We start from the raw sequence: 23,594 nt of genomic DNA, 5'->3' as shown, positions 1-23,594 counted from the left end.
TAAATGAGTAGAGGAATGAAGAATGATCTTTTTATTATTCCAACTAATCAAAGGTCATTCCAAAGTGTGTCAATGTACCTCTATATATAGGTACTACAAGATTAAAGGAACATCAATCCTATTAACACCCACTACATGAGTAGATTTATGGATTATAACTTTTATACATAATATAGTCATAAATCATGAATTAATCCTCATAGGAATACAAAGGGACATCCACACTTTAAATTGTTTCGTAACACTGGTTAGATTTTTAAAATTGATTTTCCTCCCCATCTAATTATGGAAGATCACAAACCATGTCGTCAATGAAAATGGAAGAGCTCTTTCTGAAATCTGATTCTCCAACGACATGATGTCCATAATACATTTAAAATTTTAGCAATTGTTGTTTTCAATTATTAGGGAGATTTCTTGTTTTAGGTTGAATTTCGTTTCTCTTTTAACAGAATTATTAGGCTGAAAGTTGCCATTCTAGGCAAAGCAAATTAGAAAATTCTCTTCAACTCATTAGCCATAAAAAAACTTAGAAGATGACGGGCATTCTTTGCCTTTCTCTTGTAAATTGGGATTATCTCCTGTCTAGAGTTTTCAACTCCACTTTAGGAGACAGATTCTTTTTAGTTACAAAGTAGTTTTACATGAGAAAAGTTGTGAAGTGAGAAAACAAACATAAAAGCCTAAAGAGAGCTGCTTCTTAAAATATACACATGTGAAGAGAGAAAACAAACATAGGCCCCTATATATGCAGCTAGTCTCTTGACATTCTTCATAATGAAATGGATCCTTGCGCAGAAGATCGACAGAGTCCATCAAAGAGGTTGGTGAATACATAAACCTTCTGCTAATATTTCCTAGTAATTGATCTTCCTAGTTATGTTTTTCACTTTTCTTTCTCCTTTCTCTGGTCCAGGCTTGAGGGCAAAGTTGCACTCATAACAGGTAGTGCAAGAGGAATTGGAGGTGCAACAGCAAAGCTATTTGCCAAGAATGGAGCCTACGTTGTTATTGCTGATATACTAGACGAATTAGGATCAAAATTAGCTGATTCAATTGGAGGGCGCTATATACATTGTGATGTTTCTAAAGAAGAAGACGTTGAATCAGCTGTAGAATTTGCGTTGGCATGGAAAGGCAAACTAGACATCATGTTTAACAATGCCGGCGTTGGTGGCCCTGGAGGGAGCATCTCCAGTCTTAACATGGAGGATGTGAGAGCCCTCCTCTCCATCAATCTGTTTGGCATTATACACGGGATTAAGCATGCTTCGAGAGCAATGATCGCAGGTAAAAATGGAGGCAGCATTATCTGTTCATCGAGCTCGGCAGCCATCATGGGAGGCCTTGCAGCACATGCCTACACAGCATCAAAAACTGCAATTCTTGGACTGGCCAAGACTACTGCTTGTGAGTTGGGAGTATATGGGATTCGTGTGAATTGCATTTCACCTCATGGTGTAGCCTCAGAGATGCTCTTGAGTGCCTACAGAACATGCCTTGGGAGGGATGATCTACAGGCTGAGGACGTAACAAAGATTGTGGGTGAGAGGGGAAGTCTCCTGAGAGGCAGAGGCGGAAGCATGGAAGATGTCGCAAAAGCAGTATTGTTTTTAGCTAGTGATGAATCTGGATTCATAACAGCCCACAATCTTGTGATTGATGGAGGCTATACTTCAGCTTGCAGTCACATGAGTCCTATCTACACTTCAAAAGTTTGAAATTCACCGAGTACAAAGGCATAACGATCTTTCTCATCTGCTGTGAATCTTAGAAATCCAAAGAAATTGGTGATAAGCATTTTACTTGTGTTGAATAAAATCACTTTTGTTCACTTTTGCACTGCCCAGATGTTTTATCATGTTTAGTGCAAATTGACAAAACAGTTTTCAATCGACATAATAAGACGTTCAATTTCAACTATTCATCCAGATAAAATGGAAGACATAATTAGATTGTTCTGAAGAATGCTAATCATATATATGTAAAGCACTGGACAAAACAAAATCAAGAAACTCTCTGGCAAGCCGGGCATGCATTACGGGGATGACACAGGAAAATAAAAGGTCTCCTAAGAAGATCACTTTGAAGAAGGAGACCTCCAAATCTGTGCCATCATCTAAAGGGATTGACACTGGTACTACAACGGTTAATTTGGAAGCACTGGATCAAAACTGATGCTGACTACATTTAACAAAGAACAAACATATTCATCCTAGTATGAAACATCAATCCAACTCTTGTATTCACTGTTCGTCTATCAAGTATCGTGATTCGTCACTGTGAGCTGGTGATTAGTATGTCATTAGGAATGAGTGGTGATGCTTGAACTCGATGAAGAGCGAGAATAAAGCGGGGTTCTTCGTATCTCTCTGGATTTGATACCAAAGCAAAAGTTAATGGAATGTACTGCTATTGTACTAAATTTCAAAAGCATTTGTCAAAATGGTGGCTCTTTATATGATGAATTGCAGAACTGCAAACTCCAAAGTTTTGCAGGTATCCAACGGGGTTGCATTATACTACCACAATTGTGCACCAGTGAAATATGAGCTTATCTTTGTACGAGTAACATGGCATTTCACAAAGGAGAAAAATAAAAACCACCTACCTAGTATAACCAGAATTGTCTATTTTCATGATACATCTTTCCTTCTTTTTCTTTTCTTCTTAGCTTTTTTTCCTCTTCTGTTGCGGGTGTTTGTGTGTGTGTGGGCGGGCCAGGGGGGGGGGAGGGAGGGAGGGAGGGACGGAACAGGAAGTGAATGTACTTTAGTTAATTGTGTTTAAATCTTTTTGCATAAACATGATCGTTGAACTTCAGCAACGTATACAACTCAATTAGTTTACAATACTCTGTTGCCATACCTCATGTATTTACATCTTGCATAGCTCAAGTAGGCAAAGACGCATTGCATCTGTTAAACTGGAAGTGGCTCACCTTTAAGCATTCCACCCATCTCCATCCTCCATGATTGATCAACTAGGCATGACAACTCTCTACAAATAAATTCACATTTCTGAATAAAAACATGCAAAACATGGCAGCTCAGCCCCATCAAAAACCTAATACACCCTTGATCCAAAATTTTATATCCCATAACTGGTATCAGTATAAGAGACAGTTCTACCTATATAATAGTTTAAAAAGGAAGTGAAAAGGATGATATAGGTCGACAAGATATGCTGAAAAATAAAAGAACATATGGAGACACTACCTTTCATACTACATGAAGAGTCATTGAGGAGAAACTTTGTATGATTGACAATTTTCAATCATAGGAAATTGGACACTATACTTGAGAAAAAGGAAAGCAAGACAAAGAATTATGCCTGGCAAAATTCCACCCAAAACTTCTACCAATATAAATCTAGACTCTCAGTAAATTCACTTGGTTGATGCTGAGTTCATTTCAACTCACCCATGAGCAGAACATATGACCTTGGTAATGTCCCATGGAAACTAAATTACTTTACAACATCAACATGGAACAAGTGTACAAACTCAATGGAATTTGAACACATCTACATGGAACAAAAGTACTAACTCAATGCAATTCAAACACGAGTACACTTCTCCTCTGTAGACCTAAATTTCTGACTAAGATAACAACAGTTTAAAATTTACATTTTCCATAGAAATACAGGTGATAGCCACGTGCACAATAGGGAACTGAAGTCCCCCGTCCATAAGTGAAGCAAATACATAATGCAGCAAAGTTGTTAACAGCTAATCAAGAAAAATTAATCAAAGACAGCAAAATCTCTATTTGAAAAAATATATATTAAAATTCCAAGACAAGAAATTATTGGAAAAATTAAAAAGAAAAAAAGACCTTACTTAAGGTCATGGCTGACGACAAGTATAGTTAATTCCTTCTTTAGATTCTTTAGGAGTTTCACGACATCTGCACGAGCTCTCCAATCTGATTTTCATAACGCAGAAAATATTCAGCGATCTAGGAGTGGTTACTCGGAGAATAAGAGGAATGATCAAGATAATTCAACAATATAACCTAATCAGATATGCCCTCACTTCATTTTTCAAGACTCAAGAAGTAGCAAGACATAACAACACAATTCTTTGAAATAAATTATAATCCCGAAAACAAAATTAAACAGTCAACCAATAACTTGGAAATGGTGTATATCCTCATGAATACCTACCACCTCCAACTATCCTCGATCATTTCCTGGAAAGAAAGTGGTATCTTAAAAAGGAACTATATCTGCCTTTTATGTTTAAATCTCATTCTATCTGTATGCAATTGTTACCTTACTTCCTCTCCATCCAAGCATTTATTTGTATTGGCAAAAGGATCAACAGAAGAATGAATCTATACCATCAACTAACAAAGTGAATTGCACATACGCACATCCCTTTTCTTTCTCTACAAATAACTGGAATATATGCTACTGTTACAATTAAACTATCCTGTAGGACTTTCTGAGCGTGTCCCATGCTACACATTTGTAAGAATAAATCTACCATAACTGTTTTACTGACATGTTTTTCATCATATTTACTTAGAACATGAAAGGTAGAAAGGAAATTTGCAACATGAAGCATAACAAGTTACAAGCAATTTAGCATAGGGCATCCACCTACCAAGACCAGCAAGAGGCTCATCCAATAACAACAAATCTGGAGCTTGTACCTGTGTGAAGTAAACAAAATTTTTCAGTCAAATTAGCACCTAAGTGCAATAATGACATGTAAATATGTGTACCATTTTGCTGGTGCAGACACATTATGGATGTCAAAGTAGGAAAAAAACATCAGAAGATACAGATTCTCACTAACTGAATTGCTAAAGCAAGACGACGTTTGTAACCACCACTTAGTGATTGTGGATCCTGATCCAAAGCAATTCCAGTTAGACCAACCTGCAACAACCACAAGAAAAAGTTTTGGAACTGCACAAAATAGACATATTCTGCAAGACAGATAAATTATAGAACTAATGCTAATTAGAAGGGCAGGGAATGAATTAATTCAATGACAATACGTACTGAAGTAATAGCTTTTTGAAGTCTTAAATCAAGAAGCTCTTTCAACTGACTGCCACCTTTTTGTCTTGCCCACCCGAAGATGACTTCATCAAAAACCTTCTCTGCCACAAAATACCTAGTACATGGCGTATTATTTTGCAAATTCTTTAGTACAGTTAAGAAAACTTGCATATTAGAGGAGGGACTTTTTTTTAGTGTCATTTTACATATATCAAACAACAATATCTAACTGTGAGATACCCTAACAGCAAACTCATAGCCTGACAGCCTGCTCTAAAGTTGGACATTTGTTTACCTATATCATTAGTTCGATATTCTTTTTCGCTGTAAGTGTGCAATTTCTTTCTATTTTCTCTTGGTTTTCATTCTCTCCAAACATAAATAGAGAAAAAGAAGCGCTTGGATGGCAGGAGTATGGCACACCATAATACTTCACCTATCAACAATATTTCCCAGATAACATTGTTATATCCAGTTTGCTCGATCTAAAGTCATTCTCTAGATTGATGAACAATCCTAAACCACTCAAAGGTATCCAAAATCTATGTAACCCTTCAGAAATTCTCGTGAAAGAAAGGTAGAGACTTAAAAAGTGTTGAAAGATATAAGGTCAAGCCAATCATAAATCCTTCCCTATTCACCCTACCTCCCATAAAATCACAAGTTCATCACACCAAATAAAGCAGTTATGTGTCACATAAAGATAAAAAAAAAGAGAACTTTCATTTTAAATTTAAACAGCATCTCATTACCTCTCAGGAAATTGAAATACAATCCCAACTTTATTTGCATTTAAGAGTTCAGGCAACCTATTTGGGCAGCCATCATTACCATATCTTTGGACATGAATGGAGCCTGACGTGGGCTTACTAAATCCTGCAATCAGCTGTGCATAGAAAAATCAATGATGCAAGTTTAACTTGAGGGATAAATCATAACTGTATTAATTGTACAGCACAAATTCTAATAACAGAGTTAGCACCTGTAAGAGAGTAGTTTTTCCACTACCACTCCGTCCAAATATCAAACCAAAACTGCAGAAATCCATGACAAAAAGATAAAATGTGAAGCATTTCATAACAGATGCATGTGTCCACTAAAACATGGTGCAAGGAAAAATTTACCATCAGTGAAATTCAAATCAAATTTGAAAAGAAAGAAAAAGAATGTAATTTGAATACATATATTCCACAAGCACCAATTAATTAACAGAAGAAGATAAATTGGTTTTACTCACGTAGCTTATGTTACCAGTTTGAGGGGAACACTGAAAAACTGTTTGAAAGCAATAGAAATACAACAGTTGATCATGCAAAGATAAGTAGGAAATTCCACCTTTTTTCACGGAGGGAGAAACTCACGCCATCTAGAAGGTTGACTTTTGTTCCAGGAGGTTGGTAACTGACATCCTTTAGCTGGCAATAGCACATATTTGAGGAAATAGAAATTAGAGTATTTTAGCAACTCTTGACCTTCGTATTGTCCAGTAAAGATTCTACAAAGCTTAGTAGCAAAGCACATCTTGACAAAATAGAAAGAAAATATTACATATCAATTAGCAAACATATAGATGTACTGTCACTGTGGTTGAAGAAACTGAACCAGAAAATCTCATAAAAACAGGTGTTGATATTTGTACATAAGGTCCAACAGATGATGAAGAACACTTCACATCTCAACCTCTTGGTTCCACTTGACCAAGGATGCAATTTATAAAGCACTAAATGAATTACATCCGTGCACTCTACCATGTGATAATCACCCTTGGTTGCATTCAAAACTTGAAGAGCTAAAAAGATGAAGGGCAATTTATGAAAGTTGAAAACCAAACAATCTCGCATCTTAATTTGTTACAGACTCTTTTAGGATATTCGTAACAAGAAAGTTTAGTCAATTAAGCGATGCTTATCTTCTTCCTCCCATAATGTTAGGATATAATTCGATTAAGAATCAGCAAAAGCTTTAGCAAATGATTGAATTCTTTCTGTTCAGTTCAGTTCAGCTCTCTTTCATCTATTCTCAAGATTGATGATTCAGAACCTTCGAGATTTATTTGAACTTCGATTGCCAATATGGACAGCATTTTCATTTTGCTCTTACAGTTCAAAATTCAACAGCTCTGTACCTTATTGCTTTTTATCCACAATCCTAAATACACAGTTCGAAAAGTCGTCATTTTTTTCAAGTGACAAACCATCTATAAAGTGAACACAGAAAAAACATAAACTTCAAGTCAATGTATCCCAATGTAGGAAACCGAAGGGAAAGCTTACCTCGAAGCAGGAATAATCGCAGCAGACTTTGAATGGTCTAGTCTTGCTTTCATGGACCACCCTGTGGAATAAAATCCCCACCCCAGAAGGTACAGGGATTAACAATTGAAGTTAGAACCCGCCTGGAGTTTCTTGTGCAGAAAAGTAGGGAGAGGAAGGAGGGGTTACCTGAAGCATGGTAGAGGTAAAGAAAGAGGCGATGACCGGCGGGGACATGTAACTGTGGTTGTGGGCGGTCTCCAACTCCACGTCCATCCAACCGCTGTCGCCATCTTTTGGTTCACCTGCGGCTAAAGAATGGCATTTGTACTGTTAATTTTATTTGTATTATCTCCTTCCAATTCAATCGTCTACAAGTTCAGTTTATTTCTGGTAGTAGCAGCTGAAAACCAAAAAAGGAAAAGGCAGATCATTAAGGTTCATGGTCAACTAATTATTATCAATGTATAAATTCATACAATGTTAAATTGTTAATAGAGCTCCTTACTATTTTTGAGTTTTAATTTAATTAAGGAATAATTTCAAAAATCTGTCAGGAGGTTTCTAACAATTTCACTAAACTTCTCTGAGATTTGAAAAATTACACTAACATCCCTTAAGGTTTATGATTTTGTAACAAAATCAGTCCATCTCTAAAAAAGTATGACTTATAAAACTACTTTTAGGAGAGAGATGAAAATTTTGTTTCACAAATATGAAAATTTTGTTTCACAAATACCCCTCATGCATTCCAGTCAAGGTGCATTAGCAAAAATAATTATCAGTTGCAAACAATTATCAGTCAAGGCAGACTGCAATTATGATCATCTCGAAAAATTTCATGATTTTCAACTAAGTTTACAACTTTTAAATATCAAGCTAAGGAGATTGTTTACCTGATTTAGAGTATACCTTTTGTGATTTTACATAGAAAAGAATATCCAATTTTGCCTTTCTTCTATCTTTTTTCTTAGCCACTTTCACAAAATTATTTTGATACAAAGGCCATCTCTTTAGTTTCTAAACCAAGGGAAAAAATCTTCAAGAACAAACTTATTGTTCTATTTCTTTGATTGGTGCTTCTTTTGTTCTACTCGAGCCTTTCTTATGTACAATTGAAATGTGGTCATGTCAAGTCATGTCAATCACAAAATGGTGCCAATTGGTATGGCAAAATGACACTATTTTGTGTCTTTCACATTACTATTCATGTTTGTTAATAGATAATTCTATTAATTAGTTGATTTGTGCCATAATTACTTAATTCTCATATTTTAGTTTCTAATCTTAGATAATGTGTTGAGGTACATGAGTAATTTTATACTAGGTGATATCAGCAAATGGGCCCCTTATTTTGTCAGGGGAGGTCAGTGTAATTTTCCAAATCTCAAGGGAGGTCAATGAAATTATCAATATCCTTAGGAGAGGTTTTTGAAATTATTCCTTTTATTAATGGGTTGATTTGAGTTTGTGAGCTATTAATTAAAATTGTTAAATGCTCTACGGTCATGAGATACTTACACTAATATCAATAACCATGGGTCTTTTACAAGGTGTATTTTTTGGGATTTATATAAAATTTTATTCTACTTTACTATAGAAATTATAAAATTTTTTGTCTATTTAGGGTTTTAAAAAATTTAAAAAACTTAATTTTTTTCCTTTTTTTCTTTTCCATTCTTTCCTCTTTCTCCTTCCTCCTACGCTTGTTCTTCTTTTTCCCTCCATCCTTATTGCCGCTATTGATAGCCACCACCTCAATTGCCGTTGGCCATCTCTCTTTTTTTTTCCCTTCTATTTCTCTCTCTCTCCATCTCCTCCTCTTTCTTTCCTTCCCCCATTTCCCTTGCCGCCTTTTCCCACCCTAGCAACCTTTGGTCACACGATTGAATCTAATTGCTTGACTAGAGGGAAAAGACGACCAGATTTGGTAGCTTGACTAGAAGTCATAGGGATCAAGTAATAGAAGGGAATGGGGGCCAAGTGAGAGGAGAGGGTGGAGGTTAAGGGGGAAAGAAAGAGGTGGAGGGATGGAGAGAGGAGGAGGGAAAAGAGACAGGGAAATAAAAAATAAAAAAAAGGAAAGAGGAGAGGGGGTGGAGTCGGTACTAGAGTAGATGACAGTGCACGTGCTAGCTGGCGGACATGTTGGAGAATTGAGGTAGGAGAGGAGGAAAAAGGCAAAAGAGAAAAACATTGATGGTGTTTTGGGATATTTTAAGGTGCATTTTTAAAATGTGGGATGTTTTTAAAGATTCCTATAGATAAATGTTGTAAAAAAAATTACCTGTTAAAAACTCCTAAAAAGTACCCCTCCTAAGCAAACCCTATAACAACAATAATAACTAGTAAAATTAGGATATCATTGATGCTTAATTTATCATAATTTGGAGTAGTGGTGGTAGTAGTGAAGGCTATATTCCTTTCTTTTTTTCTTTCCTCTGATCTTCTTCCTTCTCACAACTGTTCTAATCACCGCCAGTCTCCACTTCCATCGTCGGGCGACACTTTTGCTAGCACCTCCTTTTTTTTCCTTCCTCTGTCTTAATCCCTATCTCTCTTCCTCCTTCTTTCCCTTTCTCCTCATTTTCTCTCCCCCTTTACCTCATCCCTTTTCCTCTCTCCCTCACGAACCAGAGAGGTCAAAAGAGATGAGAGAAGATGGGGTGGCAGGAGAAGAAGAATAAGGGAAAGACGGAAAAGGAGAAAGAATGACAGAGAGAAAAGAAAGAAAATAAAAAGTAGAGAAGCGCCCAATGACGGTGACAACGGGCACCGGCAATGGTGGTAGTGGGCCAAGAGGGGAAGGAAGAAGGAAAATTTTTTTGTGTGTTTTTAAGTATTTTGAAATGTATATTTTAAAATTTTTGAAGAGTTTTTCGAAATTCCTCGCCAAATCACCTAAATGCCAAACAAGCCCATAAGTTTTTTTTTTTTGGAGAATTGAACCAACCGTCCCTTACATATCGCTGATTATCGCTGATGTAAAAATTTAATTCCTTAGAACGAAAATGATTAGTTTTAATCCCTAACAAACAAAAAATGATCACATTTAGTCCATTTTTACTTTTCCGAGCAGATTTTGACTGGAACTTACCGGGCCCACATGACATATCCAAGTTTTAAAGGGTAAAAATGAAAAATCAACTTGATCAGAATTTTGAGGGACTGATGGTGCATATCTTTAGTTAAATATTCATCAAAATACACAAAAACTATTCCACCATTACTTGAAAATCTCTAATTCATATCAACCCAAAATGAACCATAATTACAAACTCCTCTTAGTTGATTGAAAATATTTCGAAGGAAATTCGTGATTAAAGACAAGAAAATAACAAGCAAATGTGCTATAAAAGATAAATGCAAAAAAAAAATGAAAATGTGCTTCCTAGCCCAAATCATTCTAGCAAGTCTGTCCGGAGTTCCTGGTCAAAATCAAGATGGAAAAAATTCCACAGGCCTAAAGTTGGAGAGTAAACTTTGGTGGCTTGCAATATCTAAAGACTGCACTTTTTTGGGTGAAAATAGGATGGGGTTGAAATGCTTTGTCAAAGTTTCCATCTTTTTCTTGTTACAGTGACACGCCATTGGACTCTTTCCCTTCTTTCGTGAAGAAACTATGCCGCTTTCAAGCTAGGATTGTTGAGCAGGACAATGGCAAGATGAGAAAAAGTTTTAGGAGATGAAGGCATAGATTGTATGGGATGTGTCTTTGAGAAACTCTTTGGATCAAAGGCAGTGAGATTTTGTGATAGAAGTGTGATGTCTAAACAAGGCTTTTGATGGGGCTCAAGATTCTACTCATGGTCGGTTGATGATTGGGGCAAAGAATAAACTGGCTTTTTATGATTTTTAAGGACTTCTCTTTGGTGTTTGAGTTTCTTGGGTTTTCGGAGACTTCGGCTCTTAAGAGGCAAATGCAGAGCTTTCCCTAGTGCTCCACGGCTTCAGACATTTCATTCAGGCATTTCACGAACACTTGCAATGCTGACCGACAATGGTGCTGTCATGATCTACAACAGTAGTGCAATTATTGAAACCAAGAAGAACCCATTCTCCATCAAAGTCAGGATGCCTCAAAAGCTGGAAGGTGGAGAAATTGTGGAAGTTCCATCCGTCGATCACGCCAAGGTTGCCAAGTTTGTCGGCGTTTGTTGCATCATTATCTCTGAACCCAACATATTTGGCATTTCAATCAGTAATTTCCTTCAGATGAATTTTAATCAGCTGCTGAGAGTTTGTAATTAGGGTTGTTTTGGGTTGAGATGAATTGTTAATTATGGTGGGTTAGTTATATATTTTTTAATGAATGTTTAACTAAAGTTTTGCACTATTAGTTCCCTCACATTTTCTAGTCAGGTGGTTTGTCATTCTTACCCTTTAAAAATTATGCACATCATGTGGGTCCAGTAAGTTCGGGTCAAAATATGTTCAAAAAAGTGAAAATGGACTAAAAGTGATTATTTTTTGTTTGTAGGGACTAAAACTAATCATTTTCGTTCTAAGGGACTAAATTTTCACATCGGCGATATGTGAGGGACGATTGGTCTCATTCTCCCTTTTTTTTTTGAAAGTTTCAAAATTTCCTACTTACAATCTCTTTCATCTTACCGCTCAATCCAACCCTTTCCACATTACTAGCTAATCTAACTCTTCCTTAAGTTTTTTTTTTTTTATATATATAAGTAGGAAGTCTCGAATTTTAAACCTCTCACTTACACCTTCTCTCTCGTACCATATAGTTCAACCCTCCTCCCACCCTTCTCGAGTTCTCCAAGTACTTCAACTACTAACAAGCAGTAAATAACATCAACTTTCCCATTTTTGGGAAGCATGCGGGAAGGAAAATTATACACAAATATCAAGCCCGATGGTGACTTTGTAACTACGAATCCAAACACGACGGAGAATATGAGCATTGTGTGAGGTAATTAATTGCTCAACATTTACTTTTTGGTCTACATTATCTTTCATAATTTTGTCTAAAGGCTTGTTTAGAATTGCGATAGTTTATTGAAAAGCACTTCTTTAATAGAGATTTTTAACAAAAGTACTTACTAAGTACTTAATTGCTTTTAAATATATTATTTGGAGACATAATTGAATAAGTACTCATTGTATTGAATAATGTGTAATTTAATAATTTTTAAATGTATTTATCTCTTTAGTTAATTCATAATATAGGATAAAATGATTAAATTTAATATTTTATTTCTAAATCGGAAAAGCTATTCTAAAAGTACCAAATTTGAACTTTTGTTGACATGTTTTTAACACCGAAGACTCAATTTCAAATTCAATAGGATGATATTCACCAAACGCTTTAAAAGTACTTATAACATTTAAAAGTACTTTTTTACGAAAAGTATTGTAACCCCAAATAGAGTCTTATTGAGATTGAAGGATCCGCCTATCTAGGAATTTTAAAGGTTATATCAATGGCAAAATATCAATTTTTAGATTGTATTTATATTCAAAATGCAAATAAATTACCTTAGAAAATCAAGGCCTCTTAAACACGTTAAAAAAAGTGCCCAGATTTCTATACACATATATAAGAAGCAGTTGGATTTTCCTCGTTGCCGCAATTTTCGCCTTGCAATTTCATCTGCTTTGTTTGCGAGGAAAATTTGAGAAAAAAACGGGGATCAGTTTCATTTGCTTCGTTAAGTTTCATCTGCTTTCTTTTATCGGATTACAGTCAGATGGTTGGAGTGTGTGCAATCCAAGGTTCATTAGCTTTGTTGGTGAGGCCAAATTTAAAATAGAGCCAGTTGTCTGTTGCCATGCAGAGGGAAAGATTTCAAATGGAGGCATCTGTCTGTTGCCATGCAGAGGGAAACACCGTTTGTTTCTTTGTTCCAGAAAGCTCATTATCTCTCATCTCTCATATCTCATATAGTAGATAGATATAGATAGATGGTGGTTTTGTGTCATAACCCATTAACATACTGATATCTTTGAAATTGCATTTGTGTCGCTGCATTCTTTTTTTGCGTTCCAACTGGAGTTTTAGTTTTCTGCCGTCTGTCCTTTCTTTGTGTCGAAGAAGGTAATTCCAACTGGAGTTTTAGTTTTCTGCCGTCTGTCCTTTCTTTGTATCGAAGAAGGTAATGACTCTATTTCTCTTCGAGTATATAATGATTGTATTCTTGTTGCATGTTCTATTCATCACCTTCCGTTTTCTTCTTTGCAGCTTTTAAACAATTTCCACCTCTTAAACAACTTCCTCTTTCTTTCTTTTGTCGACTTCTAGCTTCATTTGCTAACTTTGTCCTTTCCTGCTTCTTATATCTGCAACTCCATCGTCTGGTTATTATCCGTCCAAGCCAGCCATTATGGTACACAAACTTCCCAACATGACCAGCACTTCACAGAGCAACTCTAGCGGCCTTAGTGGAGAAAAAAACACAACAAGAATGCTCATCGACTCTCCACCACACCCAGAAACAACCGAAGTTGCACACACACCAGAATTTTCAACAAATATAGACAGCAATCTCCTGACCGCACTCAAACTGACAGAGATCAAAAAACAACAAACCGACAACTACAACAATTAGGCTTGCAACCCTTTATCACTTTTGAAAGTGCAAAGAGCTCTAAGAAGCTTCAGCTTTAAATATGTCTAAATATGCCTGCATGATCCTGTAAATTGGATATAGACAATGATCCACATAAATCTACCCTCTTCAAAAGACCTGCAAAATTATCTATATCACAGACGCAGTCCATCAATCTTTTGCAAAATATGCATTTCACTTAACTCCTCAACGCAATAATATAAAAAAAAAATCCCATGATGCCCGTGCATCGCGCGGGGACCGCACCTAGTTATCTTTATAAGAAACAATTATATAATACTAGAATTTTTCATATAAAAAAACTGCATTGATCATAAATTGTTAAAACCCTCTTTTTCTTATTAAAAAAAAATAATAACAAGAAGGGCACTTTTTGTCCACTTCCTAATCCTAATCCTCGTCTAGTAAGCATTCCCCCGTGGCCTTCCAAGGTTGTTTTCAAGATTTAACAAGACACGATGATGGGAATGCCTAATATGCGAGAAGCGGCAACATCTGATTGGTCAGTGGCCAATAGCCACGTAAGCCCCTCTTACAAGCTTTTTATTGTGTGTGTATTTGTGTGTGTTTTTTTCTTTTTCTTTTTTTTTTTATTAATTGGTACTCCGTATTTCCATCACTAGACCTGTAACAAAATTACTCGCCCCTTTCCAAGGCCTCCAGCCTCTATTAGATACATACATATATATACATATATATAGGTATAGTTTTATTTGGAAGCGTATCTATCACCTTTTAATGTAGATCTTCATCAGACTCCCTCCCCCTTCACTTTTCCTCTATTTCCCCCCCATTGGTCAATTCCTACTACAAACCCTTCTCCCAATTTGGCTACCTGGCTTAAAGGTACGATTTTTATGGGCTTTTTGTTTCTTTTTTCATCTTATTGTCTTTAAGTTTTTTTTTTAATTGAATTTCATTGGTCCAAGACTCAATCTCTATATGGGTTTTTGCTAGAAATATGTTGGTTTCATCTGGGTTTTGCTTAATTAACATGTTTGTATGTTTACTTTCTTGTTTTTTAGTCTGCCATTTTTCGCTTGCCCTAATTTGGCAGTGTTCAGTTATGTTTTAAGCGTTTACATATTGATATAGTTTACTTTATACGTAGTTTGGGATATGAAAATTGTATATCCCGATGGAGAGATGGTTTAAGGTTTTTAAGTTGCTGGTAAATAGATATTGACAGGGCAGAGTCCGGAATGATCGTGTATTTGATTAAATTTAACTTTTGTTGAACGTTCCTTCGGTCATGTGTGTTTTTTTTTTTAAATTATTGAACATCCTTAGTGTTCGTTCGTAAGGAGGTAGATGACGTTGATTTAATTGGAACGAATTTTCACCTGTTGGTGTAAATGGAGGTCGTTTACTGGCTTATGCAGCTTTGTATTTTGGACTTCGATTCAGGTCATGGCTGGGAAAAGAGTGATAGCTATTTGCCAGTCAGGAGGTGAATTTGAGACGGATAAAGATGGTTTTCTATCTTATAAGGGTGGAGATGCTCATGCTATGGAAATTGATGATAAGATGAAGTATAAGGATTTCAAGACGGAGGTTGCAGAGATGTTTAATTCCAACCTTAATACAATGACTGTCAAATATTTTCTCCCAAGCAACAAGAAGACACTTATTACTATCTCCAATGATAAAGACCTTAAACGCATGATCAAGTTTCACGGCGATGCTGAGACTGCTGAGATTTTTGTAATGACTGAGGTCGTTGTTCCTGAAGCTTCGCACATGCCTGGCAGTAGGTAGTTCTCTTGCTGTCTAATAGTGTGTCAAGTGTCTGCCTTCTACGAATGAAACATTTGGGGACATTTTATTTTGCAGGTCAAGCAGGACAACTTTGTCAGAAGCGGGAGTTCCAGTTGATGCCCCTCCAAATGTCATGGAGGAAGATGTTGCTGATGATTCAAACCAGGCTGGTCTTTTACTTGATGCCAACTTTGATATTGTAGGTGATACCAACCATGGTGATGTTGATATTGATATTCCAGCTGAAATTGCTGCTCCTATAAATGCTGTTGGTTCCTATAATGAAAAGCATGCTAAAGCCACTGAAATGTGGCAAAACAACATTACTGGTGTTGGCCAACGGTTCAACAGTGTACATGAATTTCGTGAGGCATTGCGCAAATATGCTATTGCACATCAGTTTGCTTTCAAGTACAAGAAGAATGACAGTCATCGTGTGACAGTAAAATGCAAGGAAGAGGGCTGTCCGTGGAGAATTCATGCATCAAGGTTGTCAACAACCCAATTGATATGCATTAAGAAAATGAATCCAACGCATACGTGTGAAGGTGCTACTCTAAAGAATGGGTATCAGGCAACAAGAAGTTGGGTTGCAAGTATCATAAAGGAGAAGTTGAAAGCTTTCCCTAACTATAAGCCAAAGGACATTGTGCAAGACATCAAACAGGATTATGGAATTCAATTAAATTACTTTCAGGCCTGGCGTGGGAAAGAGATTGCCAAGGAACAAATTCAAGGCTCATATAAAGAGGCATATAGACAGTTACCATACTTCTGTGAAAAGATAATGGAGACAAATCCTGGTAGTCTCGCTACTTTCACTACCAAAGAAAATTCGAGTTTTCATCGGCTTTTCATAGCATTCCATGCATCATTATATGGCTTTGAACATGGATGTCGTCCTTTGCTTTTCCTTGATAGCTTACTTTTGCGCTCAAAATACCAAGGTACGTTTCTGGCAGCAACAGCTGCTGATGGCAATGATGATGTTTTCCCTGTTGCTTTTGCTGTGGTAGATTCAGAATCTGATGATAATTGGCGTTGGTTTTTGCTACAACTTAAAACTGCACTTTCAAGATGTCGTGATATGACTGCTGGAGTTGACAGAGAGGCAATTGCCATCAACACGTTGTCAGCAAGTCGCAGTATGACAATTGTGGCAGATAGAGAGAAAGGATTAAGAGAATCAATAGCTGAAGTTTTTAAGGATGATGAGATCTACCATGCTTATTGTCTGCGATATCTTTCTGAGCAACTAATTAGAGATTTGAAGGGTCAGTTTTCTCATGAAGTTAAGCGTCTGATGGTTGAAGACTTGTTTGCAACAGCTTATGCAACGAGGCCAGAAGGCTTCCAAAGGTGCATTGAGAGTATTAAAAGTATTTCAGTTGAAGCCTATAACTGGATCATGCAAAGTGAGCCTGAGCACTGGGCTAATGCATTTTTTCCTGGTGCAAGATATAACCATATGACATCAAACTTCGGAGAGCTCTTTTACAGTTGGGTGTCAGATGCCAATGAATTGCCAATAACACAGATGGTTGATGCAATAAGGGGAAAGATAATGGAGTTGATTTACACCCGGCGGACTGAATCCAATCAATGGATCACACGGTTAACCCCGTCTATGGAGGAAAAATTTGAAAAGGAAAGCCTTAAAGTTCGCCCCCATCAAGTATTAACAGCTTCTGGGAGCACATATGAGGTGCGTGGAGAGTCCATTGAACTTGTTGACATTGCGAACTGCAATTGTACATGTAAGGGATGGCAACTTTCTGGATTGCCTTGCTGCCATGCCTTGACTGTCATTGGTTGCTTGGGCCGAGATCCATATGATTATTGTGCTAGATACTTCACCACCAATAGTTACAGATTAACATATTCAGAGTCCTTAAATCCTATTCCAAGTATAGAAAGGCCTGGGAGAAAGGATAGTTCTCAGGGTGCTGTAACTGTAACCCCTCCTCCAACTCGTCGCCCTCCTGGCAGACCTACCACTAAGAAAAATGCTTCACAGGAGTCTATGAAACGTCAGCTCCAATGTAGTAGATGCAAGGGTACTGGGCACAATAAGTCAACATGCAAAGAGTTTGCATTGGAGTTCTAGACTATGTAAGTACTAACGATATGACGTCCTCTCAGTACAGTATTATCTTTTATCTGTTTGCGTGTTGACATCTTAAACCATAGGACAATTAGCCAAATAAATTAGTCAATTATTTGGACCGTAGTACAGATTCCCCCATATCATTTTCTAGTGTTTTAAATCTGTATTGCATAGGGGTGCAGCCTATGTTATTGCTACTATGCAGCATATTTTCTAGTGTTAAATTAAGCTTCTTGTTGCTTTCTTTTTTGCAAGTGGTTTTGATCATGTATGCTGGGGAGGGTTGCCTGGGTGATGGAATAACATTTTTTGGTTTTAGTTTCAGTGCATTGGCATGACAACTTGCTGTTAACAGTGCCAGTCGAATTGAATCTGTTTGCTTTCTGTTTTCAGGATTTTTGGACAAATGGAACTGTTGTGCCATCAAACACATCGATAGTTGCTGACGTACCTTCTAGGCAGTTTTCTTTTCTTCATTTTTTTTATCATTTTCTTTTATTTGGTTCTTCTAACTTTAGATATTTTTTAGCCTTAATAAGTTAGATTAGATGTTTAGAATCATTAGACAGCTTTCTTAACTGAGATCAGCTCACCTTGTGGTGTAAATATCAGTTGCGCAGTTCACTTGTTTCATGTCAAAAGCTTCCTCTGGATGTGTCTTTTGTGGATTCTCTTGGTAGTGTACCAAGAGATTAGGGATGGTAGTACATTCCCATTGGCAATACCAAGAGATTAGGGATGGTAGTACATTCCCATTGGTGAGATGTGGATCTGTACTACTAGCAATTAGCAATTTTATTCATTTTTTTTTCCTTTTAGCATGAAAGGTCCCGCTACTTTATTTAGTACTCCCCTTTTAAGCTGGAGGAACTGGAACCCAATTGAAGTCTTTTGCTGCTGTATCACCATGGGAGAATATACTGTTGCAGATTTTACAGGGGGCAGTAACACAGCTAATTGGATGATAGCCTTTGGATCGTGTGCCTTTGCATTGTGGTGGGCAGGTTAACTGGTTAACATTTCAGAAAGTTGTGATCCTAAAAAAAATTCCACCCTTAGAAGGCTATCAATGGAAAGATATATCAAATTAGATCAGAAAGCTTTAGGTAATGGTACTAGAGGTTCCTTGGTTTTTTGTTTTTTAATCCTTTTCATATTTAAGTCCCAGGCTCTCATGGAAAAGATAGACGGTGGATCTTGTAGTCGGAGTTTTCCTTTCAAGGAGGTTGTGGATAGTGAGAATTAGTTTTAGGCAAAATTGTACAGGGAAATTGCTGAACATGCTTGAATGTGGTCCAATTTAGTGTAAATGTCCCTTTCGTTTCTAGTATCAAGGTTGACGCAACTGCTAAAATATGCAAGTCTCAAACAATAAGTACACTTATCTTTCCGCAGAAAAAGTCGTACAACCAGTACAACCAAAGTTTCCTGTTTTCCATCCTCGGAAGTTTTTGTCATTTTATTTTTCTTTTTGGGTATTTTAATCCTTCAAAGCATGATATGGCATTCCCCCACCATTTAGCGCCTCTCTTACCTGCTCCTCCCCTTTCAGCCTGCTTCTCGAGAACCCCCAAGTGATTTGAGTTTTACTTTACACCAATCTCCAAGGCAAAACTGGCTTCGTTGGAGTTTGGAATGAATTGTGGACACACTTGATAAATGCGCCATTTTCTTGAGCCAGGTGGGTCTTTTAGGATTGGATATCAGAAGCCGTTATTACATGCGACACCAGAATTGTTAATAGGTGACCAACTTCGACAGAACACTTTTTCAATAATGTTTATTAGCTTTGTAAACCTTGTGTTGCTGCTACAATCATTGTGTATCTTCAAAGCTCCAACAATTTGGTGGTAGTACATCTTTGAGGGGAAGTACAGCATTATTAGGCCCTTAGCTCCCACCATTCTAGTAGTACTAACATTTGTACTGCGACTATTGCTTTTTCCTTGTATTTAAGTCAGCCGTTCTGTTCTGCCAATTCGTGTCCATCAGGGCAGACATTTCGAAACCATCTTTTTCGAGCAAAGAGTTAGAATTCTTGGTAGAATGCTTTTCTCATTCTTCATCATATTTAAACGGGACATCAATTTCTAACTCAAACATGCTTTCTCCACCCTAACCCTCATATGCTTTCTGCCAATTCTCTCTTCCCTATGCTCATTCCACCAATCATGGAGATGGGCAATTACGGCTGCAGTCAGGTATTCATTAGCACATCATGGGGTGCTAATCATCTGCATAATTCGGCTACAAGGTAAAAAAGATTGGTAAGGACAGACGGGGACGAGGCAGAGCATGAAAAGGGTGCATTTCAACACCCTCTGGTTATTTTGATTTTTGGTGTTGACGGCCTTTCCGTGCACTGCCTCTTCCCTGGCTGTCCTGTCATCTTATCATCACCTTTGGCATCTCAATATCATTTGAATTTTTCTTTCAAGTAATTGATGGATTTAGTTTGGCACGTTCATCACTCATTCAAAAGGTTTATTATTATTAGCAAAACAAGGGACTTATTCCTCTCACATCCCAATTCTACAGTTCTAGTGCTCCTCTCCTCCATCTCAATTTTTGTCCTTTACCCATAATTTGATTAGTTGAATCACGATAAGTTCGATAACACACGATGTATGTTTGGCTGTTTGCCAACAAAAGTTTGCTCAACTCAATTGGTAAGATCATACTACTTCCTAAATAAAGGTCATATATCCGAATGCTGCTGCCGTCGATACGAGGACCGTATTAATGAGTGAGTGAATTGTAAAAGACTCTGTAAATAATCTAAAGTCCAGGAGAATACTCTAACTCGTGGTGATGAACGAACCCGAAGTTATATGCCATTGACTTCGCTGCCAATTTTGTTCTACATGGGATTAGTGTTTCTTTTGTTATTTCTAACTATGTGCTTGTGCCCGTTAATTTTGCCCCCATTTTGGTGTCACTTCATAACCCAAATAGCACAGAGGAAGATTCCGTTCTTCTAGTGTGTAAAATTTGTTTCTTCCTTTTTTAACTCCTTTAGGTTAAATATCATTACTTTAGTATCATAAAATTCTAAACCATTGTGCTTTCTGTCTTCTTTCACTGCCATTTAATTTTCCTTGGTTCTACCACTGAAGAGGTGATTTCTGGTTTGACAAGCTATGCCGAATTGCCGAAGTGCTCTCCTAAGTGAAGTGTAACCGCACAAAAGTCATCTGTTCAAATTATAAGAGACGGGACTGTATTCCCCGGGTTTCTTCCGACGATCTAGTTAGCTTGGATAAGAGAGGGTTGAAGAAGTTTTTGAAAGTAATTCTTACGGAATATTTTGCCTGTTTGTTTCTGAGTGAGGGTCCTGGTATTTATATGAGATAATTTGGAGGGAAGGATATTGGGCTCCAATTTTCTAGGATCTGATTGAGACTGAGCATGTCAGCTTGATTTGATAGGTCTGTGCAGTGGATAGGTCTCAGCAGATGTCCTATCCGTCCTGCAGGTGTCAGGTCTTTGACAGGATCTTGGTTGTCATGCCAGGCACGGCGCCAATCCAAGATAACAGTATCCGTATGCGGTGTGTGGCCATGGTGACCAGAACGGATGGGGGTCGCCCTAAGTGGTGACGGGATTGGCTCGATCAGATGGCCATTATAAATAACTAGTGGCAGGAAAAAAAAAAAAGGGGCCGAGCCAGGATGACCATCCCCAACCGCCTTCAGGTTAAAATTCATTTTCTTTAGTATCATAAAATTCAGAACTATTGTGGTCTCTGTCTTCTTTCACTATCATTTTAGTTTCCCTCAACTCAAACGATTATTTCAATTTGTGGCACAACTTCTGAACTTCATGGATTGAGTTCGGATTTGAAACTAACATCATTTGATCTAGATAAGATTGTAACCTGGAGATGTTTTTGTTTTCTTCTTTATTCTCTTTGTGTGAACCAAAATTAATCACTATATTTAATGAGGAACAAGGTATAGCATTTCTTTTGCTTATTTTCCTAATGTACTCAAGGCCGGTTGCTTCTATGTAATTTCCCACTGGATTAGGATCCTAAATGTCTAGAGATTATTATTCAAAACTAGAATTTTAGGATTTTGGTTGGTATTAAATGGACAACAAATGTCATATTGTAATTCAAAAGGTGCTTGTATGCATAATTTAGACCCAGATAGATGTACTTCAATAATCTTGGGAGGGTAACTCCCTTCAAATCGTGCAAATAAAATGTGAAAACGAAGCCTGGACATGGTTCTTGCTTTTGCTAATGCATGCGCACATCTGTTTTGTCTCTCAGAAGTTATGGTAGAAATGTGCTTGGTGAAATGTAGTCAACAGCTCCTGCAATCATTTAAGATGGGAGAAAGCTCATGAGTAGATGTATAAATATTTTTGAAAGGAAGTGACCTGTGTGGAATCTAGTTCCACTTCCACAAAAGAAATGTTAGAAGTCTGCTTGCTGACTCCAAGCCATCCCTTATTGCCCGGTGAGGGAACCTCAGCCGACTCCTCGGCTGAACCTGCGTTCTCCCAAACTCGACATCACCAGATGATTCTCCCAAGGTCAACCAACTTCCTGATTAGATAGTTGGGACAGACCTTGGGAAGGAATGGACGAGGGACAGGAACGGCTGCAGTTTCTGAAAGTTCATGGTCAAGATTTGGTCAAAAAAAAAAAAAAAAAAAAGGTTCAGATTTCATCTTATATCTCGTTTTGCACGTCATGTGTGAGACCTATAAAATTTTATTGTATAGTTACACGTTGTTGAAAGTGAGTTATGCCGTGTGCAAACAGAGTTACACAATTTTGTGCCCCGAACGATTTTCTTGATAATCGTTCCGGCCCATTGTCCAGAAAGAATGCTCTGTTGATTTGATTAATGTGACTTGCACCGTCTGACATTGTAGTGTGATAGGCTTCGAACTGACATGGCGAACTACTTCTAACAGTGAGGTCAGCCTACTGACCCGATTTTCCATGATTCTCGCTCTCGTCGAAGGAGGTAAGTGCTACTGCTTCCGCCTCTCTGAACACCTCAACCTCGTCATTTTTACTGACTTAGGCATCGAGGGGATAGCCTCGCTCTGTGATCTTGTGTAATGTTGCAGGTCTCGGCCCAAGTTATATATCTACAACCCAAACCTCGTTCGCCCACCCAGCATTCAGTTAGTGGGACTGAGCAGGAGCCCAAGTTCCTAGAGAATCCAAAAACCCATTGACCAGAAGAGATTCGGATTATTCCTCCTGCTCCAGCATGGTCAGATAGTCCAGCAGCAGAACCATCTCTGTTGAGCTAAGACCAATTTCAAACCAGGTCCCAATAAGTGATGCTCGGAGGCCCGGTGCAAATTATCTAAACTCTTTAAAAGCCCATTCAAAAAAATATTAGAAATAAATTTTTTATTATTATGAAAATTTTATACAAAATTCTTTCATATAAAAAATTAATTTTTTTCTAAAATTGCACGTACATCGAGTGCACCCTCAACACTATTTTTCTATAAACAGGGGATTTGACTAGCCATATCAATATAGGATTAAACTTCTATTTCCATCTACTCAATATTGGATTAAAACTTCTTTTCCAAACAAAATATATGTGTGTACATTGGATTAGATCTTCCATACGCAATACGGATTAGTAAGAAATAAACTAGCTATTAATATTATATCTTACTTGTTATCAAAAAATACATACATACATACATACATACATATATATATATATATATATATATATATATATATATATTACATATGATACCTTACTTCAAGTTAATTAGGAAATGGAGGTCCACACTCCACACCAACCCAGCGTCGTACATCGAGTTAAGCTTGCACTATTTAGCCCCATTAGTTTGAGCCAAGCCTAATTGCGAACTCCAAAGGTTTCACTT

At 37.3% G+C, this 23,594-nt stretch overlaps 2 protein-coding genes across 12 annotated transcripts; one reads left to right on the top strand and one right to left on the bottom strand.

Moving 5' to 3' along the window:
• Positions 1–743: 743 nt before the first annotated feature.
• On the bottom strand, positions 744–7,721 carry LOC113727877 (ABC transporter I family member 11, chloroplastic-like). 10 transcript variants are annotated; one of them, XM_072076399.1, is made up of 11 exons: positions 7,455–7,721; positions 7,287–7,347; positions 6,349–6,428; positions 5,996–6,047; positions 5,766–5,899; positions 5,014–5,128; positions 4,801–4,887; positions 4,610–4,658; positions 3,842–3,926; positions 2,942–3,020; positions 744–1,769 (listed from the first exon to the last, which is right to left on the bottom strand). In XM_072076399.1, the coding sequence occupies exons 1-10, from the start codon at positions 7,556–7,558 to the stop codon at positions 2,984–2,986; spliced, it is 804 nt and encodes a 267-aa protein (XP_071932500.1). In that variant the 5' UTR covers positions 7,559–7,721; the 3' UTR covers positions 744–1,769; positions 2,942–2,983. The 10 variants fall into 10 exon arrangements, 7 of the variants coding, with proteins under 7 accessions (XP_071932500.1, XP_071932496.1, XP_071932499.1 ...); XM_072076395.1 differs by having other exon boundaries at positions 2,942–3,000; XR_011839645.1 differs by lacking the exon at positions 744–1,769 and adding an exon at positions 1,875–2,372 and having other exon boundaries at positions 2,869–3,020; positions 7,455–7,720.
• A 6,733-nt stretch (positions 7,722–14,454) lies between these two features.
• LOC113727876 (uncharacterized) lies at positions 14,455–18,350 on the top strand. Of its 2 annotated transcripts, XM_027252258.2 has the most exons (4): positions 14,455–14,698; positions 15,260–15,606; positions 15,686–17,722; positions 18,111–18,350. In XM_027252258.2, exons 2-3 carry the CDS (start codon positions 15,263–15,265, stop codon positions 17,715–17,717), a joined length of 2,376 nt encoding a protein of 791 aa, XP_027108059.1. In that variant the 5' UTR covers positions 14,455–14,698; positions 15,260–15,262; the 3' UTR covers positions 17,718–17,722; positions 18,111–18,350. The 2 variants fall into 2 exon arrangements, with proteins under 2 accessions (XP_027108059.1, XP_027108060.1); XM_027252259.2 differs by lacking the exon at positions 14,455–14,698 and having other exon boundaries at positions 15,464–15,602.
• Positions 18,351–23,594: the final 5,244 nt, after the last annotated feature.

This window comes from Coffea arabica, chromosome 2c (genome assembly GCF_036785885.1).
Source record: "Coffea arabica cultivar ET-39 chromosome 2c, Coffea Arabica ET-39 HiFi, whole genome shotgun sequence".
Classification (NCBI taxonomy): Eukaryota; Viridiplantae; Streptophyta; class Magnoliopsida; order Gentianales; family Rubiaceae; genus Coffea; species Coffea arabica.
The sequence above is the reverse complement of the archived record's forward strand: the minus strand, read 5'-3'. Positions and strand labels throughout refer to the sequence as shown.

Bases quoted from the DNA above. Each gene is read 5' to 3' on its own strand.
- LOC113727877 (XM_027252260.2), bottom strand. From the start codon at position 7,558: ATGGCGACAGCGGTTGGATGGACGTGGAGTTGGAGACCGCCCACAACC. The intron at 5,900-5,995 runs GTGCTAACTCTG...TTCTATGCACAG, and splicing joins GAAAAACTACTCTCTTACAG to CTGATTGCAGGATTTAGTAA. The intron at 5,129-5,765 runs GTAATGAGATGC...GCCATGTACTAG, and splicing joins GTATTTCAATTTCCTGAGAG to GTATTTTGTGGCAGAGAAGG.
- LOC113727876 (XM_027252258.2), top strand. From the start codon at position 15,263: ATGGCTGGGAAAAGAGTGATAGCTATTTGCCAGTCAGGAGGTGAATTT. The intron at 15,607-15,685 runs GTAGTTCTCTTG...TTTATTTTGCAG, and splicing joins TCGCACATGCCTGGCAGTAG to GTCAAGCAGGACAACTTTGT.